At 35.9% G+C, this 21,087-nt stretch overlaps 1 protein-coding gene across 12 annotated transcripts in view; it reads right to left on the bottom strand.

The window, feature by feature from the left end:
* Positions 1-21,087, bottom strand: part of FRYL (FRY like transcription coactivator) — a 167,311-nt gene that overhangs the window by 83,990 nt on the left and 62,234 nt on the right. For all 12 annotated transcript variants that reach the window (XM_059844864.1, XM_059844863.1, XM_059844867.1 and 9 more), the window contains 4 exons: positions 10,899-11,098; positions 4,814-4,867; positions 835-974; positions 278-374 (listed from right to left, as the gene is read on the bottom strand). In XM_059844864.1, the coding sequence (XP_059700847.1) occupies positions 278-374; positions 835-974; positions 4,814-4,867; positions 10,899-11,018 (411 nt within the window). In that variant the 5' untranslated portion in view covers positions 11,019-11,098. The remainder of the gene's footprint in view (positions 1-277; positions 375-834; positions 975-4,813; positions 4,868-10,898; positions 11,099-21,087) is intronic.

Here is a 21,087-nt window from a genome sequence, read left to right as displayed (position 1 = left end):
AAAGGGTACTGAGCATAAATTAAATGTTATTTTTTACAGTTCTGCTTTTTGCAGTACATCAGCAGCTTTCCAAGACACATGAACTGAGATAATGCAGCCATGTAAAGAAAAGGCAGGAGAGGCCAAAGGCTTTATGTAACTGAGAGTACAATTACAGCCTTGCATATGCTCATCATAGATACATTCTAGTTTTTAAAATAAAAATTTAAAGGAGATTATCAAAACCAACATTACAAGCAAAATATTAAAATTATTTTGCCAAAGCAAAAGATCTTACCTGTTTTAGAACCTCTATTAAAACTAAACAAAAAATGAAATCTACAGCTAAGTCCCTCCTTTCAAGTAGATAATCTCTTTCACGTTGTTGGTCATCCCTAAAATAAGAAACCAAAAACACAGCTATCAGACACAAAACTGAACACAAATATTGCAGGGACAATGACTGCATTATTTTTCATGTAATCACTGTTGCAGATTTATATAAAATGGATAGGTGGAAAGACTTAGGAGTTTGGCACAGTACTGACATCTTGCCCCCTCCTCCTAAAAGGTCCTGCCAATAATAAAAAAAAAAAAAAAAGGGGGACAAACTAGCTTCGAATTACCAGTATCCAACTTCCTTCTGTATATCCACACCAAAACCATTAAGTCACTTCATGTATATCATCTACACAAGTTAAATACACTACCTTAAAGAAGTTGGTGTTTTTTTTACACAAATTTATGTAAGGACAAATCCAAATACAACATACTTTTTACAGAAGTACAAAGCACACATTTTCTTATGAGAAAGCACATAAAAATCAAACAGACTTCTGTGAGGAAAATTCTTACCCCTTTGATTTTGTGCTTGACCGAGGTCTATACTCATAAGATTCATCCTCTGTTCCATTTTGGCGCCTGTACCAGTCAAACAAGGTGCGTAGTAAGGAGGGGAGACAGTGCTCTGCTACTGAGCTCATAGAGCTTATCAACTGAAAGAGTAAGAAAAATACTTTAGCCTGATATAGCAATGAAAATCCTGGGGTTTAATAATTCTTTTAAATTGTTTTTTAATGTTAAAAACCATGTCTCACATAACTTCACGAAGTGGCAAGTTAATATTCATTTTCACCTAGGACAGTTAACTGTAAATATAACATACTGAGTCCGTTATTATAATAAATTTAAGTACAGTGTTCCAAAGCTCACAGGGATCACAAAATGACAAATTTATAGACATATAACATGTATAAAATCATTGAGAAAACAGCAGAGGTTTTAGGATGTCCCTGAATGTTGCCGTATGCATGTCTGAAGTATACACACCTTCACATCACAAATGACAAGAGCCAACCCTCCTAAACTGAAGCTTATAACTTTTAAAAAACTTGGTTCTTTGGTTATTATATAAACAAAAATAAGAGCCTTTTAGATATTCTCCATTGCCTCTACTACATTTGACTGCCCTGGGTCTCAAGCTACATTTATTTTTAGTATAACTCCCCTATCTTCTGCTTTCTTTCAGAAAATCTGTATGAGTAGTAAACTCATGTGTGCAACAGATGTGGCAATAGAAACCATTATCGAAGGAAGACTTTAAGATGTTATTAAACTTAAATTATCTAGGCTTCCTTTAACTAAAAACCTTTTGGAAATGAGAAGAATGACTGAAGACAGCAAAATACCATTATAAACTTGCTTCCAGGAGGCAGCAGGGAGCAAGCCCATTCCCTAAACACAGGCTGGAATGGAAGAGTTACCATGTTGCTTCACTGATGCCATGTATTACTTACCTCTTGGATCTTTCAGATAAGGTTTTAATAGGAGCCATGCTCATGCTGTAACTTATCTATTATTCACTACTCCAGATACCATATAATATTATACCATTATATGTTCTGATATAACATTAATGAAGTTATTTCTTTTTCCTCATTTGAAGCATCTTGGGGTTTTAGGTTTGTCAAAGGGATAGGGAAAAGTTAACTACAGGGAAACTTCAGAAGGACTTCTTTTAATCTTCTGAATACAATACTCAGATTGCTAATTAGTCAGTTATTCAAGTCACAAGAATTAAAAAGTGCTCTGAACTGATGGGTTTATTAGCAGAAGAAAAAGAAGCAAGCTGCATTTTAAGCTTTAATAAACCTTTTCCTTAGGTTTTCCTGCAAGTTTACACAGTTTATCAATACCAATACCATTTATAAATGTTCATAAAGGTAGTTAGGCAATTTACATTGCCTTCTAGAGAAAGAAACATGTATCACACACATTGAAATATGTCACTGCTAAAATGCTAAAGCCAGAAACTACTGGCATAATAAAGCATTTTCCTCTTGAAAAATAAAAACCTTTACATAATGATTATTTTTTTCCTGCCAAGTTTTGCATTCTCTGTATTCTAATGAAAAGGCACTGGAATCACCAGGAAGATGATATCTTTGCTACTATTGCATAGCATCTAAGCAGAACATCAGCTATTTTTCATTTAAAATAATTACTATACTGCCTAGATACTAAATTCAAAATAATTTTATATTTTAAAAATAATTTCTTACATAAAAGATATATTTCTCATACAAGAAAACTCTTTTATTTTAGCATTGCATTATGCCTAGGTGGAAAGCAGCAATCCAGACAAAGTGCTCCTGTAATACCCAGGAGGACAGGGCTGCAATAGATGTGACGTATACTTCAGTTCCTCAGAATGAAACCGCAAATCCTGCTCAAGTCTTAAAGGCTGTAACATATTGCTAATTGCTTTGCATGCATATCCAACAGCACAGTGAGAAGTAAAAAGAGAGAAGCAAAATTATAGTAAGATGCTAGAGCACAAATTGCAGCTTTGGAAAAAATCCTGGTCCTGAAAACATTGCTCAAGTTGTGCCTAAGCATGAACAAGCCTGAACCTCACGTACATCTGCTTTCAGTCACTGAGAAGGCCAACACAGGCTTCTGTGGGATCATAAAATTTTGGTGTCTTAGGACAAGAGTAGGAAATTGCCAAGCGTGTTTCCTACAACGAGCAAAAAAAGAAAACCACAAGCTATTTCAGTTTCAAGCTGTACAAGCAAAAATATTTTAGGAAATGCAATATATGCTCTATAAAAAACTCCCGTCTGGTAGCTTCCTGATGTGCTAGGAATGGTGAAGGGAAAGCTCTGGTACTAAAATGCTAACATTATTAACACTTCACGAGTGTATCAACATAGACATTTTGTTCTCTTTTTCCAAAATATCACCTCTTTTGGCTAAATTTATATTATTGCTCCAATTAAGAAATCAAATGACAAAAGCCATTTATTTTTCCAATTTGTTTTAATAGCCCTCTTGGTCGGGTTATGTTTCTAATAAAAATTACTTATAATCCCATTAAATGCTATTTTACTTTTTCATTAGTGGAACAGGCAACACTACATGCCTTCCTCCTCCACCCCTCTTCTCTTCTCATCACTTACCCAGCTGAGAGAACAAGTCTTAATTAGATACCACCTTAGTCCCAGGGCCCTCTTGTGTTCCAAGCATGCTCTCTTTATTCACAAAGTACAACACTTACTAGCTCAGACCCCATTATCAGTACAGGTAAAGCCATTTTTTAGTCTCAGATTCCTGGCTCCATAAAGACCTCTGGGTGAACAAGGTTGGTCCAGCAACAGCTCTAACTTCTCTGCTGGATGCTGTGGCTGTGACCTCTGGATCCTCCTCATTCCCATATTTTACCAATGACTTTTTTTATCTGTAATCTCCTGCACTGCTGGAGAATTGTTCCTAATGAGGCTTTTATACAGTGAGCAACAAACAGAGAGACGCAATCTTTATTCCTTTTGCCAAACAATGTGCCAAATTCCCTAACAAAGTTCATAATCCCAGCCATTCAGGTATGTCTAAAGCAGTTATTCAGTTGCATTAAAGTTCAGATCTCAACTTCAAAGTAGATTACAAATAACAAAAGAACAAAATAAGAACTCACACATATACACACACAAACAAAACTTGTTTTGGAAAAAAATGTATTTTCAGGAGAACTAATGTTGTCTTTATATATGATCACATTTTAGAAGTTATATGCTTTATTTTTTATTTTTCTTCACTCAGCCTGTTTTTAGAACCTCTCTGTAGACAGAACACTAAGCTTCATATAGTAGATGCTATTCGGGAACAGTCAAGAACAAGAACAGGCAATTAATTGGGCTTCCTCTAAACACTGCTTCTCCACTGCAAGGAAGTAGTTATGAGACAGAAACATCCCTACACTATTGAAGAATTAGAAATACAGACAATAAATATGAATAAATTGAGCAGAGAGTCTTTCCAGACACAGTTCACTGAGAGTAAGTGAAATGGAATTGCCTAGCAGTCTATCTACATTCTCAGAAAAGGACAAGTAACAGTTTAGTAACACTTCGAATCCACCGTATACCTTCTGCCATAGAATCAAAAAGCTCAGTAAAAACCATGTTCCTGAAATAAAATTAACACTATTTGTTTATAAAAACAAAATAAAATTAACACTATTTGTTTATAAAAACAGAACCCCAAACAGTCAAACAATAAGTGATGTAGAAATAAATAAGACTTTTTGTCCTCCAGTGTATTTCAGAGTCTTTCTTCCACCAATTTTCACTGCCACCTCCAAATAATTACCTATTCCAGTAGTTTATTACTATCATATTCTACAATGGAAAATAAGGTTTAACATTCAGAGTCTAAATCTTCTGACACAGGTTCAGACGTGGATGTTCTAAGTTACTACAACAGTGGAACCACTATTCTGTATAAAAAAAGCCCACCCTAATCCAATGAAAGTTGACTTCAATTATATGTCTCCTACCTGATCAAACTGAAGATCTTCACCTCTTTGAAGAGATCTGGACAAGAGCTTTTCCTGTAAAAAATAAAAAGAAACATACATTTCACAATGTCATTGACTATTATCAAAGATAGATTTGTTCTTTCTTTGTTATATTACAGAACAAAGCAATAACTTTTAATATAAATATTTGCTTTTTTTTTCAGATAGAAATATTTCTGGAGATGTTAAGTATATTCCCAAAAATTAATTCAGTAGGTAAACAATAATAACATTTAAGACTGACAAACAAAGATGTCAGAGGTCAAATGAGGATTAGCTGGTGGTGTCAACTGTAACTTGGAGGGAAAGCCATTCCTATCTCAATTAACAAGTTTATTCATGTTCATACACCGCAATTATTCTAAGTTACAAAAATGATTTTTTAAATGTCATCACAAAGGCAGAGACAAGTGTTCAATGCATTTCCAATCTGCTCTTCCCCTGAACTGCAGGGAAACACAGCTAGAAGACAGTAAAAGGAGAATGTGAATAATCACTTGCTTTAACTTGAAGTAACTGTAAGGAACAAAAAAAAAAAAAGGCAATATTAAAAAATAAAAAGGTGGAATAAAAGACTAAAGGAAGAAGAAAGAACACTGAATCCTGTGGACTGGCTCTGAGGGTCACTGATTTACAGCAACCCAAGTGCCTCAGTAACATATGTAAAGATCTGCTGAGCATTTCCTCTTATTTAAAAAAATTTTAAACTATCCTTCACTTGATAATATAAATGAGTCCAAAATGTTACCTTTCACAAGGAAAGTAAAAATGTACCTAAAGAGTTAATAGTTCACATTAAATTGCAGTAAGCAAACAAGGAAGTTTTATGGAGCAAGGTAAGTCAAGTAGTTAACTTGCCTGGTCTGGCATGCAAAGGAGGTGTGAGCAATACTGATAGCCAGTTCTGCTCTCAACAGGTTGTAACTCAGCACAAAGTAACTGCTCAGTAGTTTAGAATGAGACAACACCCATGCTGTCAGGCTGTTGACAAAAACTGAGAAAGTCAACATTGCTTGGTGATTAACACTTGCAAGGCTGCAAGAGACAGCCTAAGCCTGTATGTTCAACAGATAAAAATTCATTTTGTATGTCCCAAATCCAAGGTTTGAACTGGCAACCTATTTTATCTTGTCGTAATTGTAATCTTGAAAATGCAGCACAGTTCTGGCGTTTTCTCCTGTAAGTGCACCTGTATTTGGTGTTAAAAAGAAAGCAATATCTGGCAACTATTACAGCCTCTGAAAACTTGGATTCAACACTGCCCAGGCAAAAAGGACTTGCCTACTCTGAAAGTATAATTTGAAATTATAAAGATGCCAATGTACAAACCATTTTCACTTTCTATAATCCAAAGAAATCCACTTAATTATCTAAGAAAATACTACCATTTATGTTCACTTCCAGTATGCCCAAATTAAAAAATATTTTAAGAAGGGGGTTTCTAGGTAAATGCATTGGTTATTCTGAAAAAGCTCTATTTTTTGATCAACTGATGTAATAGTTAATGTTCTTTCACTGTCTATTTAAAAGCAAAGGGGAAAAGGTTTCACTTTCTTGTTTCTTTCAAATTCATGTAATTTTACATGTTAAATCTGTTCAAAACACTGTTATGAGAATTGATATTTTGAAGCATATACTAAAAGCTCCAGAGAGCACTTGCAAAGCCAAATTTTCTTTTAGCTAGCAAGCCTGCCTCCTTTTTTTTTACACAGAAATGCCCTGCTATAGATGAATTCTTGTTATCTGTACAGTAGTTGCTAGCTTATCTGTAAAGCAGAAATACAAGAAATGTTCCACTCTATACAAACATTGTATCATTGCTAAGTAAGTTAAATGCGAAAAACTAGAAAACTATTTCCTTACAAGATGGAAAAGTGTAAGAAAATGGGAAGAAGTCTTCCTGTAAAAAGATGGGAAAAGTCAGGTTCCTTAAATCTCCTTAGGATACAACATCCCAACAGACCATGCTTCCGCCATAATACTACAATGCTATTATACAGGCGAAGAAACCTTGGGTTCACTATACCCACTGCATGTGTCTAAACCCAAAAATTGCTAAAGAAAAGAATGACAAATCAAAGAGAAGTGAAATAATCTCTAAGTCTTTACCCAAAGAAGTTGAAATCTATGTCAATAGAGAGCAAACCAGTTCTGAAAGTTTAGCTTCCCTCCCATAATCCATACTAATTTAGATACTTCTGTATATCAAATGATTAAGATTTTAAGGTCAAAAAGAATGAAGACCTTACAAGTTCACAACCAACTCTATTATGTTTCCTCAGCACTAAGGATCTTAACTGTTAAAAGGTAAACACACTGTAGAGTTAATGTAACACTAACCAAACAAACCTGACATAACCAAATAATACTCTTGAACCCAACACAGGTTTATCAAGGCCTTTGAATTATTTGGCTTTTAAATCTAGTTTCTTTCAATGTCTTTTTCTACCTCTGCTTTGTCATGGCTGCAGTCATCTCACATGATTTAAAGAAATCTATTCAACAGCATAAAGTAAAGGTCTGGAAACTCTAACTGAATAATTTAAGATTTATTTTCCTGGCTTCCTGAAGTTCAGAGAGAGATGAAAATAATAGGTCTCCATTTATCTTTTACAAGTGAAATGAAAAAAACCCAAGCCGCTATTGCATTAAGCAAAGAGCAGTTTGCATCCATTGTGTAAAGGAGAAATGTCAACATATGGCAGGCAGCAGGGATCAGGATATGCATGTGCAGTGCAAACAACTACACCCATGGAAAAAGGTACCACCCGCTGGCCCCTCTCCAGCATTCCTGGCACCATCCTCTGGTGGCTAGCACACCTCAGCAGGGTGGCTCAGGTGTGCACTGCCAACCAGAGTGCTTCTGGCTGTGCTCCAAGCTGCAGGGAAGAAACCAGACAAGGGACGCTGCCTTGCCCTGCAGCCCCAGGGCTGGGCAGTGCATCCCTGCCCCAGGGGCAAGCAGAGTACTGTGCTAAACTTTACTTCAGACAAACTTGTGAAAGCACGTGCACTTGCAAAAGTGCACAGTGCTAGTCTGAGCCATGTGTAGTATTTCCACAGCAGAATAAAATCGCTTGTGTTGGTAACAGGCATAAGTACTCTTGCTAGATGTGACTTCAGCATGAGACTAGTACAATTTAGTACCTGGCACCATGTTAAATTCTCTGCTTAAATTCTAACCATCCATATTTACATGAAGCTTGACAAAATGCAAAATAATTGAGTTTATCACTAATCTTTTTAACTGGTATGGTTTATGTCACATTTTGGGAAGGCTGGTGTCACATTCCTCAGTGTCATCCTTCTCAGCTGAGAAGGAGTATTTTTTAAGCTACAAGACTACTCTTGGGCTCTTTTTTCCTTTAAAACTATATACTGCTCCAAACGATTTAGCACAGCTGGTTAAAAAAAAAAAAAAGTGGTTTTATTTCATTTATTCACTAAAAGGATGATCTTCCTTCCTGTCATTACACTTGCTGCTTTCATTTAATCATTTATTTTAAGCATTTGCTGATGAGCTCTGTCTATAACTTTGAAAACGCTAAGGTATTACAACTTTGCAAGCAGAAAACTCTTAATTAAATGAGTAAGAAGAAATAAGGTAAAAAAATCACAGCCAGAGAAACCATTCAGTTAATTTTTGAAATCACAAGTCAGTTACCTTTAAGTGTAATCCATGCATTTAACAAAAATGATACTACCCCTCACCCACAGATGCTGTTTTGATCTGCAGTGACTTTTTTTTAAATTTATATTTTAATTAATTTTTGCTCCCCTACTCTCATGTTCAAGTTTTAAAAACTGTCTAGCTCCTAATTTTTATTGCTCTGGCTTTAAATTCTCTCAAACAGCTTCACCCAACAGCCTAGCTCCATTAAAGATTTATGTCTCTCTATATATATTCTTCATACTTTTGTTTGCAGCCAAGTCATTCCATAAAATCAAATCACACTAAAATAATAAAGGGCTTTCCACTCTTCCATTAAAGCCTCTTATCCAATCACAATCAGTGCTTTTCTGGTGCTCTTCCAGCCTTTTTATCTTTCTTTTTAAATTTCATACACTAGAACTGAATGTTCAGTACTTCCAATCCTACATACAGAAATAAAGCTGCTTCAATACTTCAGTATTTCCTTTCAGTTGGATACTTAAGGATTCCCTTCTACCTCTTTATGTTATACAGGCTCAGGTTGTTTCACTTTTCCCCAGCTTTTGGCACCTCTCTTAATTTGCTTATTTTTATACAGTCCTTCTCACCCACCAATATAAAATAAAGAAAGCTGGCTATACATGTTAATTACATTTGTTTCCATTAAAATACATTTTGTTTAAAGGAATTCACCTCAGCCAATGAACCCAGAAGAAACTGTTTAAAACCTTTATAAATCACTACTTAAGCAATATTTGTAATTTCTTACTTTATCCCAAAGAATTTTATACACACTGTATACACACAAAATACTGACTTCATATTCTTATCAGTAAAAAATCTTGACTAAGGTAGACATCACGCAATCACCATAAAACCTCACCAGGCAACAGAGCTGGGAATCACTCTTCTGTGAAAAGTGAATTATTTAATTAGTTTCATGGGGTTTTTAATTTTTAATCTGGTGAGACGTTTCAATTTTGTATGATTAACAGATAAAAACATTTGTTTAATTAACAGTCAACAGCATGGAAAGGAGACACAACCTGGGATTGATGACAGTGGATTTATTTTATCTGGTCTAGGGACAAGTTTTGCAGCAAAAGTGAACTCCAGGGCTATTATATTTACCTTGTTCACATTATTCTGGTTATATTTGACTCCAAACTAGCTGTGTCTGCAGAAAAAGCCCTCTTGAGCTCATCCCAGTTCCAGGCAGTCTGTCCCTCTGGCCAAGCACTACCCTCCCTTATCTGTTCAGTCGACGGATGGGAATGGGGCTGGAGGAGCAGCACTTGGCACACAGGTGGACAGTGGAGCTACCAGTCTTTCCTCCCACAGCATCACTGCCACTGCAGCTCTCCTCTCATTTTCAGCCAGGTACCCTTCATCACTTGTGTGCCCCTTTTGCTACAAAGTTTTTGTGCTTTCTTATAAACCCCTCCTGAATACATTATATTTTGGATATCAAAAACAAACAGACAAGTTATATTTAAGTTGTAAACTTGCTTGGTGGTCACAGACATATATATATAAAATAGATATAAAGAAAAGTTTCATTTTCCTCATCCTTTTATTTACTAATGGTTGTAGCTGAAGATGATTCCATAATCCACAAAACAGTTTCAGCCCTGCTTTTGTGTTCTTTTGGACTGCTTCCTAAGAAAACTTTTTCCTGAAGTTTCAAAACTGGGGCTCAAAAACTCACATATGCACTTTCTGCACACTAGCACTTTGGCAAGCAGCAGCTGCCAACAGAAGCCTTCTGTGAGCTGGCCTTCTGCTAGCCACAGCATCTCACTTGCCCAGTGAATTTCCAGGTTTAAAAAAAAAAGAAGTTGGTTTCGTTTGTTGTGGTTTTGGGTTTGTTTGATTTTTTTTTTTTCCCCCAGAAATTTCCAAATTAAAAGAAAACTATTTATTTCAAAATCACGAAGTCTGGATCACCAGTGAAATTTTACATTTTTGCTTAATCTGCAATATATGCAGACTACTACATTATTCCAGGTGTTAGTATCATTACTTCAGAAAACAAACCAAATGCATCTTTTCTTGAAAGTATATTGCCTAAGTATTATTTAAAAGAAACACTGACAGGAAACACACTTCACAGTATTAATGAAATAACATTTTTCGTTGCTCCTATTTCCTTTAGTAACTTCACAGACCTCAGGGATACACTAAAGAGGTCTTGTTTCCAGTAACTACTAGGTAACAGTTTTGACACAAGTCAATAAAACAAATCAGGGAGCAACCCTGTTTGCAGAAGCTTATTTATTCCTGAAGTAATCTCTCTGAAAAGTCAACAATATCTGGGAGTGCTTTTTTCAGTAACCATACATATGATCAATCAGCCTATTCCAGAAAAAACCAAGAGCATTTTGAGAAATACTAGGAAAAAGAAGGACTTACCAAAGGTTCAGCCATTACAAGTTCAATTTTCTTTTCAGCTTGAACAGCAAATTCAGCAAAGAGGCTTTTGATGACATACTCGCCCGGTTTCACATCTGGGTCAATAGTAATGTTAGACATGATGATGCCTCTCTTTTCCCAGGTGGAAACAACACTTGGAGAAACTCTACGTTTATTTACTCTGCTGGGTGGTGCGGAGGCTAAAGGTAAAAAAAACAAGAAAAACACAAAGCTATAAAGCAGAGCTTCTAAACATGGTGCCAGTCACTGTATATTTTCCCATTCATCACACACATTTTCACACATTAAGTTCTCTAAAACAGAAGGAAATAACTGTAACATACAACAAGAATTTGTTTTAGTTAGGTCGGCATTTCTACGCTTAAGTTGCACAAGGGTTTACAATGTAGGTCACACCTGTTGTCAATGAAATGCTCTACAATGACCATGATTAACATACAGTAGCTTCAGTTCAAGTATGACTAAAAATCAGAAGGTTGAATGGAAAGGGTTATCCCAATAGTATGAGAAGCTTTTTTTGATTCCATTTTATGGATCATCCATTAAGTTCATGTTTCTATTTAGTGTCCAAAATCCTTCAAGAAAAATTCTTCTTTGGAACTATTTTTGTCAATAAGCTGGTTTTCCTAACAAGAATGCAAACCCTTTTTAGACATGTCATGCTAACTGACCTCCCATGTTAAAAACTTGTTCCTTGTCAGAAATATTTATTAATTAAAAAAAAACCCACTGTATGTGTCAGTCTCATTTTCTAAGAATTAATTATTTTGCTTTTATACCGAAACCGTCATATACAAACTTTATATATAGTTATCCACCTTTAATTTTTTTCTCCTCAGGCATTTCAAAACATCTATTTATTGTGAAAGATGCTAGCAATGGGAACTGCAGTATGGAAAATCATGCTTCAGAATTCACACACAGAGGTTTTAATACACAAAACAATCAGGATAGATAATTACAATTCTTGTCTTGCACACTATATATCAAAGTAACTGCTGACACCTCTTAATGATGACCCAGATGTACCAAGGGAGGTCTGATATTTCCCTAGTGTATTCCATGACTGCAGATGTTATTTTTCAATTACTATTAGGAATTGATATTAACAATTCTTATCTATTTATATTAAGATTTTAAGACAGTCATGCAGGGAGTCTAGTTCCCATCTGTTTTATTCTGCTATATTTTGTGATGTGTTTAGGTAAGCTTTTTTAAGGCTTTTTGCAGGTAAAGTGTGAGGAGACACATTTGGTTTATTTTGCTGAACCTGAAAATTTTTTTATATTATCTCAGTTTTTACATGTGCAAACCCCTGTAAGCTAAATATTATCCACAACTTTTTCTCAAATTTTTTTCAACTCATTTATGAAAAAACAACTTTTTTCCTGTTGCATAAAACATGAAATAAATATAAATTGCAGAACCCTTTCTTTGAAGCTGGAAAGACTTGCATAAGGTCACAAAACTGAGTTCCTGAGCACCAGGGGGAACACCAGAACAACAGATACACACTGCATACGTCATAAAAAATTTCTAAACATCCTCTAACACTTCAATCCAGCACTTTGATCTCAGTAACAGAGGCCCTAAAAGAGAAGAGCATGTCCCACACAGCCGGAGACAATGGGACATCACAGACACTGCCATGACCTAAATCCCTATGGTAGAAGCTCACTACATATAAGTACATAAAAGCATTAAGAAACAGAACAAAGTGCAGGCTGCAGAAGGAAGATTACAACCCAAAAGTCTCTCATCCCACATCTGATGACTGGCTCATCCTTCAGTACAAAAACATGAACATTACAGGGACTTTAAAAAAAAAAAATTGTATCTTTACAATGCCTATGTTCTTCAGCATCTATACTCTTGCCATCCTGAAGCGTCAATGTTTCCAAAGGCAGCGCAGAAAATGAGAGAGATGAAAATGCGTCAAGAACAAGAGCACAGAGGTTTGAGAATAGGTGAAAGAAGGAATAAAGACATCCTTCATAGCCATAGCAGGTAACAAACAGAAATACCAAGCATGGGATAGGCAAAACAGAAGAATGCTGCAACATGCAGATTTTGAACAACTTTCCTTTCATCTCCATCAGATAAACAAAACAGAAATTTGAGTAGCTAAGGACCCACAAAAGATACCACATATTTCTAATACATGCAGTTGCTTTTATCCTAAATATAAGAGTTTCTAGGAAAGCTAAAGCTTTGTTCTAATTACAGACAAGTTGGACTGTCTTATTTTAAAAGATATTAACGCTAACAGGCTGGAAAGAAATGAGTATCATTTCTTCTGAATATCATTACTTGTGTCTTGTCAGAAGAAATTTAGCAAAGCAGCAGCTTCAGATCATTCCAGATTTACCTACTGGATATGCCACAACTGTTGCATGATCTGGACTGAAGCAAACATGCCAGAGGAGCTGGTACTCAACCAGCTCTTTTTGCTCTCTGGGGAAACTGAGAAAGATCACTGTGCTCCTTAACCCCAAACTATATTTAGATGAATACAACTAGGTAGGCAACTCTTAATAGTGTGATTACGTAATACATTTCTGTCTTCAGATTTTAAAAGATCACATTCAAAAAGCCCCTGTCACTCAAGAATCAGGAAACATTGAGAGCTGATCATCTTTTAAGTGCTATCCTTACTTAGTGCTAGCAATTCAATCCTCAGTAAAAGGGACCACTTCAGTGTGTTAACTTTTAAAGCTATAAGACAGCTTCCCTCACTAAGGATGAAACTCCAAGGCTGTCTACACTGATCTAAACACAGGTAAATTCCCTCCTCAGGCTCAAAAGAAACCCATAGGAAATGGATAAACTGGGCAAAAAACTTATGCTGGCAAGAAAAAAGAAGTAACTGGACTATAATCTGACTGGGTCTTGCGAGTGCTGCAGACATTTCAGTACAAGGCAGAGGTCACGACCATGCAGCCAAGGAAATGTGGTGCCAGGGTAGCCTTACATCCACCAGAACTAGCAAGGACCCCTCTCTCCGCCTATAGTTTCACAGAGCCCCCTTTGGAAGCACACACTGCAGCACTGTCAAGGGATGCAATCTCTTCCAGCCAACACAGAGTCAGTGCAGGAACAGGGCTTGCTTTTTTACTCTTTCAGCAGCTAAGCAGAGTCAAGGCTATCCTACAGCCATTCATGTTATTAATCTCTGTGTTCACACGCACAAACTCTCCAGGTGGCAATGAACTTACCCTCCCCCCCCCCCAAAAAAAACAAGGGAAAACTGTCATAATGAAGCAATTATAAACACCGCCATGAGAGTATTACAAATACCTTCCTTTTCCTAAAATGTAAGAGTATGTAAAAGGAAGAAAAAATTATTAGGATTTACTTTCATCCATGAACTTGCTGAGGACTCTAATTCATAACACCACTAGTGGTTGACATTAGCATCAAGACTCTTGTCTTCCATATGACAATGTTCATGGTTTTATCTGCTTTGTAAAACCAGTAATCTGGTTAAATACACACAGAAAAACATGTAGGAGGGAAAATGGAGAAAAAGCTCAAATATTTAATAAATATATAAGAGTTTGTTAAAGAAAAGTCAAAATCTATTCTTAGATTTCTTAGCTAGGTCAAACAACATTATTATCTGGTATAATTACATTCAGTGGGATGCATTTACTCATGAATTTGCAATCAATAAAATTGTAAGAAGGATCGATATGAATTTAAATATGCCTAATGGAAAAAAAAAGTCATTGCAGGACAGAATTAAATAATTTTTTTCTGCTATTCAGCATAAGCCATTCTTTACTCTTAGCTGCCAGAGAAAATGTAAGTCTCAAACATCGTTTGGAAGCTTCAAAACACAAAGAATTCTACAGAACTTCATATGAGATCTGAAGCCAGAAACCATACAACTTGCAACAGCTTGAAACTAAAAAACTACTTTCACAAATCACTTGAAAACAGTGAACATTATTCACTTGAAACAATATCCTGTTTGTTTGCTCTGATGTGAGCTACTGCTACATGGGAAATCTGGGAGCAATGCAGTAAGGAAATCTTTGTTAAACAGTATTGTTTGGTTGCTAGGGCTACACTGAATTGTTTGGATAGTTTCAAGGAACAGTAAAACAATACAAAGGGTAATTAGACAGACAACACACTCCTAGGTCAAAAGGCAACACGCCCTGATGTATGCTAAGTGAAAAACAAAGTTGCTTCATGTTAAACACAACCTTTCCTAGTTCTGGACACTTATTTAACACCCAATTGGATAGTAAAGAATGTTACTATTTTATCATCCTCTTTCTCTCCGCATAGGCCAAATGCATCAAGTATTGGAGGCTATAAAGTAGCATCCTATTTACCAATGAGACTATTCAGAGTTTAAACATACAAAGCAGGTACTGAAAGGTAATGGACACCAGCCAGTGACAGCTGATGAGTTCATTTTACTTCATGGCTAATACAAAACGATGATTTTTAGCTTTCAGACTTTTTGGGGTACTACTTTACAGTTAGCCAAGTGTTGGCACTTTATATGTGCCTTTTTCCCCAAGTTTTTAATGGTTTTTGCTTTAACTGAAATTTGGGTTCACTTGCTGCTGTGTCTCAGGAAGTTGAAATGGCTGGACTGAAGCAAAACTTCCATCAGGTACCTCTCCTCTTTCCACATACCTGAAAACACATCTGGAATTATTTTTATAGCATTTTGAAATAAGATACTCAACTATAAAATAAACATGCTCAACACAATCTTGAGGGACCTCCGCAGTTTTCATCAAGCAGATTATATTCTTGGTTGCTATTTTTATAATTAATTGCTAAAGTAGTACATAATTTTACATAGCTCACATTTAGCAATTAAGCTTTTTACTGTTATTTTGAAGCACATGCGCTTTCAGAAGTACTTTATATTTCCTGTGACACTTGTTGCAGAATAGGGTTTGCATGTCCAACTGACAATACAAAAATCTCCAATGACTAAAAATATTGCGTGTGGTTACTTAAAGGAATTTTAATTAAGTTCCTTGCCTTCTACTCTGATAGCATCTAGAACATTTTATCCTGCCTCACAGAAATGATATTAATATACATGGAAACTTGTCTGTAGTGATTGTTAGAGTGTTTCATAACAAAAAGTCTTTAGCTTTTTTACCAAAAGAATTTTTTTTTCCTAAAAAGGATGTCAATGCTCAAAAGACATGGCAATCTATCCAGAATCATCCCAACAAATTATGAATAGAGCCCAAATATTAAACTTAGGTTTCTCATGTCCCTGATCAAAACCCCATTTTTCAGAGCAACTTCCTCACTAAATTTATCATTACTTTACAATTCTGAAAATCCTGTTGATCATCAAGTTTCTACTGTTTCCAAATTCTGCTTTCTCCTACCAGTCGAAAAGAAAGTCTTATGACTTGAATGAACAGAACAGTGAACAGCTTTATGAACATAATGAAATTCAACAAGCACTGCTCTAGTAACAGGTGCACATTCCAGATCTTAGCCTCCAACCTATAAGCAAATACAAAGAAAGAGCCATTCTTCACTCAAATCTCTTGGATTTGCTTCCACAGTAGCGATGGGAGGACGTGGTTTACCTGGGTTGCTGAAGCATGTGGTGGCACAGCAGACAACCAGGTCTACTTCACTGGTTTTTGCTCCAACTATGTAGCACTACTGATAGTGCATGAAGCCTGTCTGAAAGCTGGATTCATCCCTGCCTCACTTGCTCCAGCTGTACTGAATCCCTGCTGATGTCACGCACACCCAGTACTGCGGCACACGTGGCTGGCTCCTTGGCTCACCAGCGTCACACAAGTGCTGGATTCAGCAGTCCTGCAGAACTAGCAGACACTTCTGCATTATACTGCATTTATCCAGATTTTCTCATTTATTTCACTAACACTTATTTACCAGCAAGGTGGTACAAATCTTAAATAGTGCTACTAGATACAATAAAAGAGAAAAAAATTGCAAACTCATAAAATACACATTCATTTTATACAAATGCTATTCTGATTTTCTTGGTTCTGTAAATTATTCTCAATAATATGTTTGAACAGATCAAGAAATTGAGTTTCTGCCAGATGCCCTTTTTTGAGGCATTCTAACGAGGCCCTTAAAAAACCCCATACCTAATATGAATATTAATCTTGATACTGGTATGAAACACTCAATGCCAAGAGAGAGGCAAAGCGGCCTCCTGATACCAGAGTGATGTCGTGTTACAAGATAACCTAAATAGTGTGAACAAAATTCACAGTCTTTGACAGTGAAATTAAGTATCTATTATGGGCAACTGACTGCATGTTTTCATAGAGTCTGATACCTAGATATTCCTTTGCTTTTTATAATACATATGAACTGATTTGTGGTAACACCACAAATACAAACACAGCAGTAGAAACTGAAATCAATTTGAATACATTAGAATATACATGATCAAGAAAACAAACTTGCACTTTTTGCCCTATTTCTCATACTTTAGTCTGGATGTATATTCTTGATGCACAAACTTCCTATTATTTTCAATACAGACTACACAACTAATTCATCCAGCAACACCATCTATGGAATTCACTCTTCTTTCTCTGTGTTGGCAGTATACAGTGAATTTTCTTTGGAAGATGTTTAACAAAGATTTTGGCTTCATACATGTGTCCAACTACGCAACAGGCAAAGAAAAACTATTATCTCATTAAGAGGTCACATGGACTAAGCCCAGAGTGCAAATTCTTACCTCACCTCTCTCAATTTTTTACTGGTTTTAAGGGACTTATGGAAATAATTAAGTAACCAGCAATTGTAGCTGGTTCCTGTGTCATGCATTTATGATATGTCACAGGATGACAAGATGAATGGATTACCTACCTGTGAAGTAGAAACAGGCTTAGAAGTGGCTTTGTTCAGTGGTACGGTTCATGTAAAGTTTGTAAAGCCAAGTCTAACCTTTCAGTGAGAGGAAGTTTTATGTGTATTGATAACTTCCCCTCCACGTCTAAATTGGAACTCCCATTTTACTTTTGCAGCAGAAACACTTCCCTATTAAAAACTTCTCTAAGGAGTCTCAGATATGTTTAATTTCAGCCAAACTCTGGGACAAAGAACATAAATGAAAGCAGCATCAATAAACAGAAGATAAATTCATTTCAACAAGTAGTTAATTAACCATATGGATGTAACATGAAGGATAGCCTGAGAGAGAATACAGAAGGTATTTCTGAGTTTATTGAGGGAACTGGTGCTATGACAGCTGAGCTTTCATCTGGACTAAAAACATCCCCACAGAACAAAATCTTCACAGAAATCTTTGAAGTTTTACTGTAAAGATTATTTTTTTACCTCCAGCAAATATGAACATTCTTTCTTTAGGGAAAGTTGACTCAACTGGGAGAGCAGCTGTGAATTTGTCTAGTTACAGGTACTCACATGAAACTTGTTTTCTGCTGTCAAAGACTCTGCAAACACAGGCAAGAATGGTAATAGAAACATTACTTCTTGCCAACACAGCAGAAATTCTAAGGCATAGAACCTTGTCTGGCAATATTTGGTTTTCAAGGTATCTGGGCCAGATTGCAATCCCTTAGAAGTCTTGCTGCTACAGATGATCCTCAGATTTCGAGCTTTGCCTTGTAACTAAGTAATTTAGTCCTTCCAGAGATTCAGTAGCCTTCTTCTCCACTGTTGTTAATACCTCTGTCACTTTCATTCTTAAAATGTGATTTTTAGATTTTCATTTCGCATAACTTTCTAGAAATGCAACTGAACAGTCTCCCACAAGAAAAGAAGCAAAAGGGAAGTAATATTCCATCAAATTTGAAAGTGATGTTTTTATTATTTAAAAAAACCCAACTCCAACAAACCACAAATATTTCAGTTTAGAATAAAATTTCTCCAGCATCTTTTCCACACATATAACCATTGTCCGGGTTGTCTGAAGTAAATTCCCCGTGTGTCAAACACAAAAAACGTCCTTGAAAAGTCTTTTTCCCTTCTAAACTCCCCATCACCATAATTCTCTGGAGACTTTTTGCTATATTCTCTGCCACATTGTTCTTTTACTTCTTTTTTGTACTAATATTCAGATGTTCTTTGAGGAAGCATTATGAGGAGAACAAGACGTTCTTTTTGTCTAGCTTCTTTAACGGCTTAGCAAACTCTAACCAGCAAATACTCCAATTTATGTATGGGACTTCATCTCTTATAATCCCTTCCCTATTTTGAAAAGTCCAAAATAAAATAGGTATACGATTTCTTTCCTGAAACTCTAGAACAGATAAAAAGATAAAATGGATTTCAAATAAAATCAGGGAAATTACTTTTAAATACTTATTTTTCATAAACTCAGACACATGAAAAGAGAGAAACCAGGCTTCAAATTTCTCCAAGTAAATCCTACTGGCTTTGCCATTATGGACTGTGGCAGTCATCCCTCTTACCTTTATACATAGGTGAGAAGTAGCAGCTCCACTAACCATTCTTTCTAAACCTCTATCCTCAAAGCATAAGAGGAGCACCTGCTTCTCACAGAACTGTGGCTGAACAGGACAAACAACAGCCACGTACATAACGCACAATCACCTAAATCAGATGGATGAGCATTTTTTACTTACTGGAGTAGAACACACAAAAATTTTTATTAAGAAATTTAACGGTTGAAAAAGAGATCAGATCTGACATTCAGGATAGTGTGAGGATACTGAGGGCAGTAGTACGAAATATACTGTAAGTTCTTACTGAGCTCCCTCTGTCCACTGAGAATGTTGGATTTGAGAGCATCAAAGGCTGCTAGAAGCTCCAAAGATAATGCTGAAGATCATCTGATCTCTAGTGCTGTGTAATTCTAATGTAGTGTCTGACAGCAGGACAGACTGTCCCATCTATGGCACAAGCAACTACCATGGCAAACAAGAAATTTAAAATTAAATATTATTTTTTTTAAATTACTAAGATGAATATAAGATAAATTTACATACACTTTAAAAAAATCCTCAACAACACAGTAGCTAGGAATAGATGGGAAATACCGGCTGAAATTTCTACATGCATATGCAAGAAGTGCAATTCATTTTGTGACTCATTTTACAGAGCTTTGTATGGTAGACCATGCATGTAGATTATTATCAGACAGGAAAAAAAGAAAAATTAAAAAATAATTTTGATAGCACGAGATGCCAAAAGAGCAAACCATACACAGTGGAAAACAATGTGATAGAACACAAAAACTAGAGGGGGAAGAGGAAATCAGTTTGAACTCAATTGTCTCAAGTCCTGCCCAGTCACTCTTGATTACGGCATGCTATCAGGATATCCTGGCCATTAAAGTGTCAAATCATTAAAAATATAGTTTATGTAATTCCTTTTCTAGAACAACAGCCAGAAAAGAAAACCTCTTCAAATAAAGTACTTTAATTAAAAATAATATTTTTGAATTTCACAGCAATCCTTATTTAGAAAGAAGCGAGATTTAATTAATAGCATATTTCCAAATGACTGATTTATTTAACATGCTTTGTTTCACTGTCAGAAAGCTGCTCTCATGCAAGATCAGCTTCAAAGAATGTAAAGGATAAGTCTCATCGGTCCATAATCTAAACATAATCCATCACATTTGGAAGCAGGATAATGGCAGGAATGTAAAGGTTCAGGGCTGTAAGTTAAATTCCCAACAGTAGTTTTCAAAAATGCTCTTAGTGTCCTGACACTTTCTACAACTGGTTCAATTCAATTTTAAGCTGCACATACAATAAAGCAAGCTAGACTTTAATACATTAATTTCTGCTTGAAAACGGTTCTGTAATCAAGTTGCAAACTTCTCAGAGAAACAATACCACCCCAAGCACGTATCTGGTACCTTCAGTCTCCTTTCCCAGTAGACTTTGTGAAGACCAACATGCCCTTAACTATCAAACTACTTTGCACAGCACAAGCAAAGAATGTAGGTATCCAGCCTGGTATCTCAGCTTCCTTCAAAACACCAGACTTTAAGAAATGAACATACATAACTATCAACATTCACTCATTTAAAAATTTTGTGTTCCCTCAAAAGAATAACCACAAAAGTATAAAAAAATCCCTAAACTTGTTTCTTTACTTCCTATCCTCATTAGCATGAGGCTTCTACAGCATTGCAAGTCATACTTTCATTAACGATGCAAACACAGAAGCAATTTATTCCAGTATGATT

Source organism: Haemorhous mexicanus, chromosome 4 (genome assembly GCF_027477595.1).
Source record: "Haemorhous mexicanus isolate bHaeMex1 chromosome 4, bHaeMex1.pri, whole genome shotgun sequence".
NCBI lineage: Eukaryota > Metazoa > Chordata > Aves > Passeriformes > Fringillidae > Haemorhous > Haemorhous mexicanus.
The sequence above is the reverse complement of the archived record's forward strand: the minus strand, read 5'-3'. Positions and strand labels throughout refer to the sequence as shown.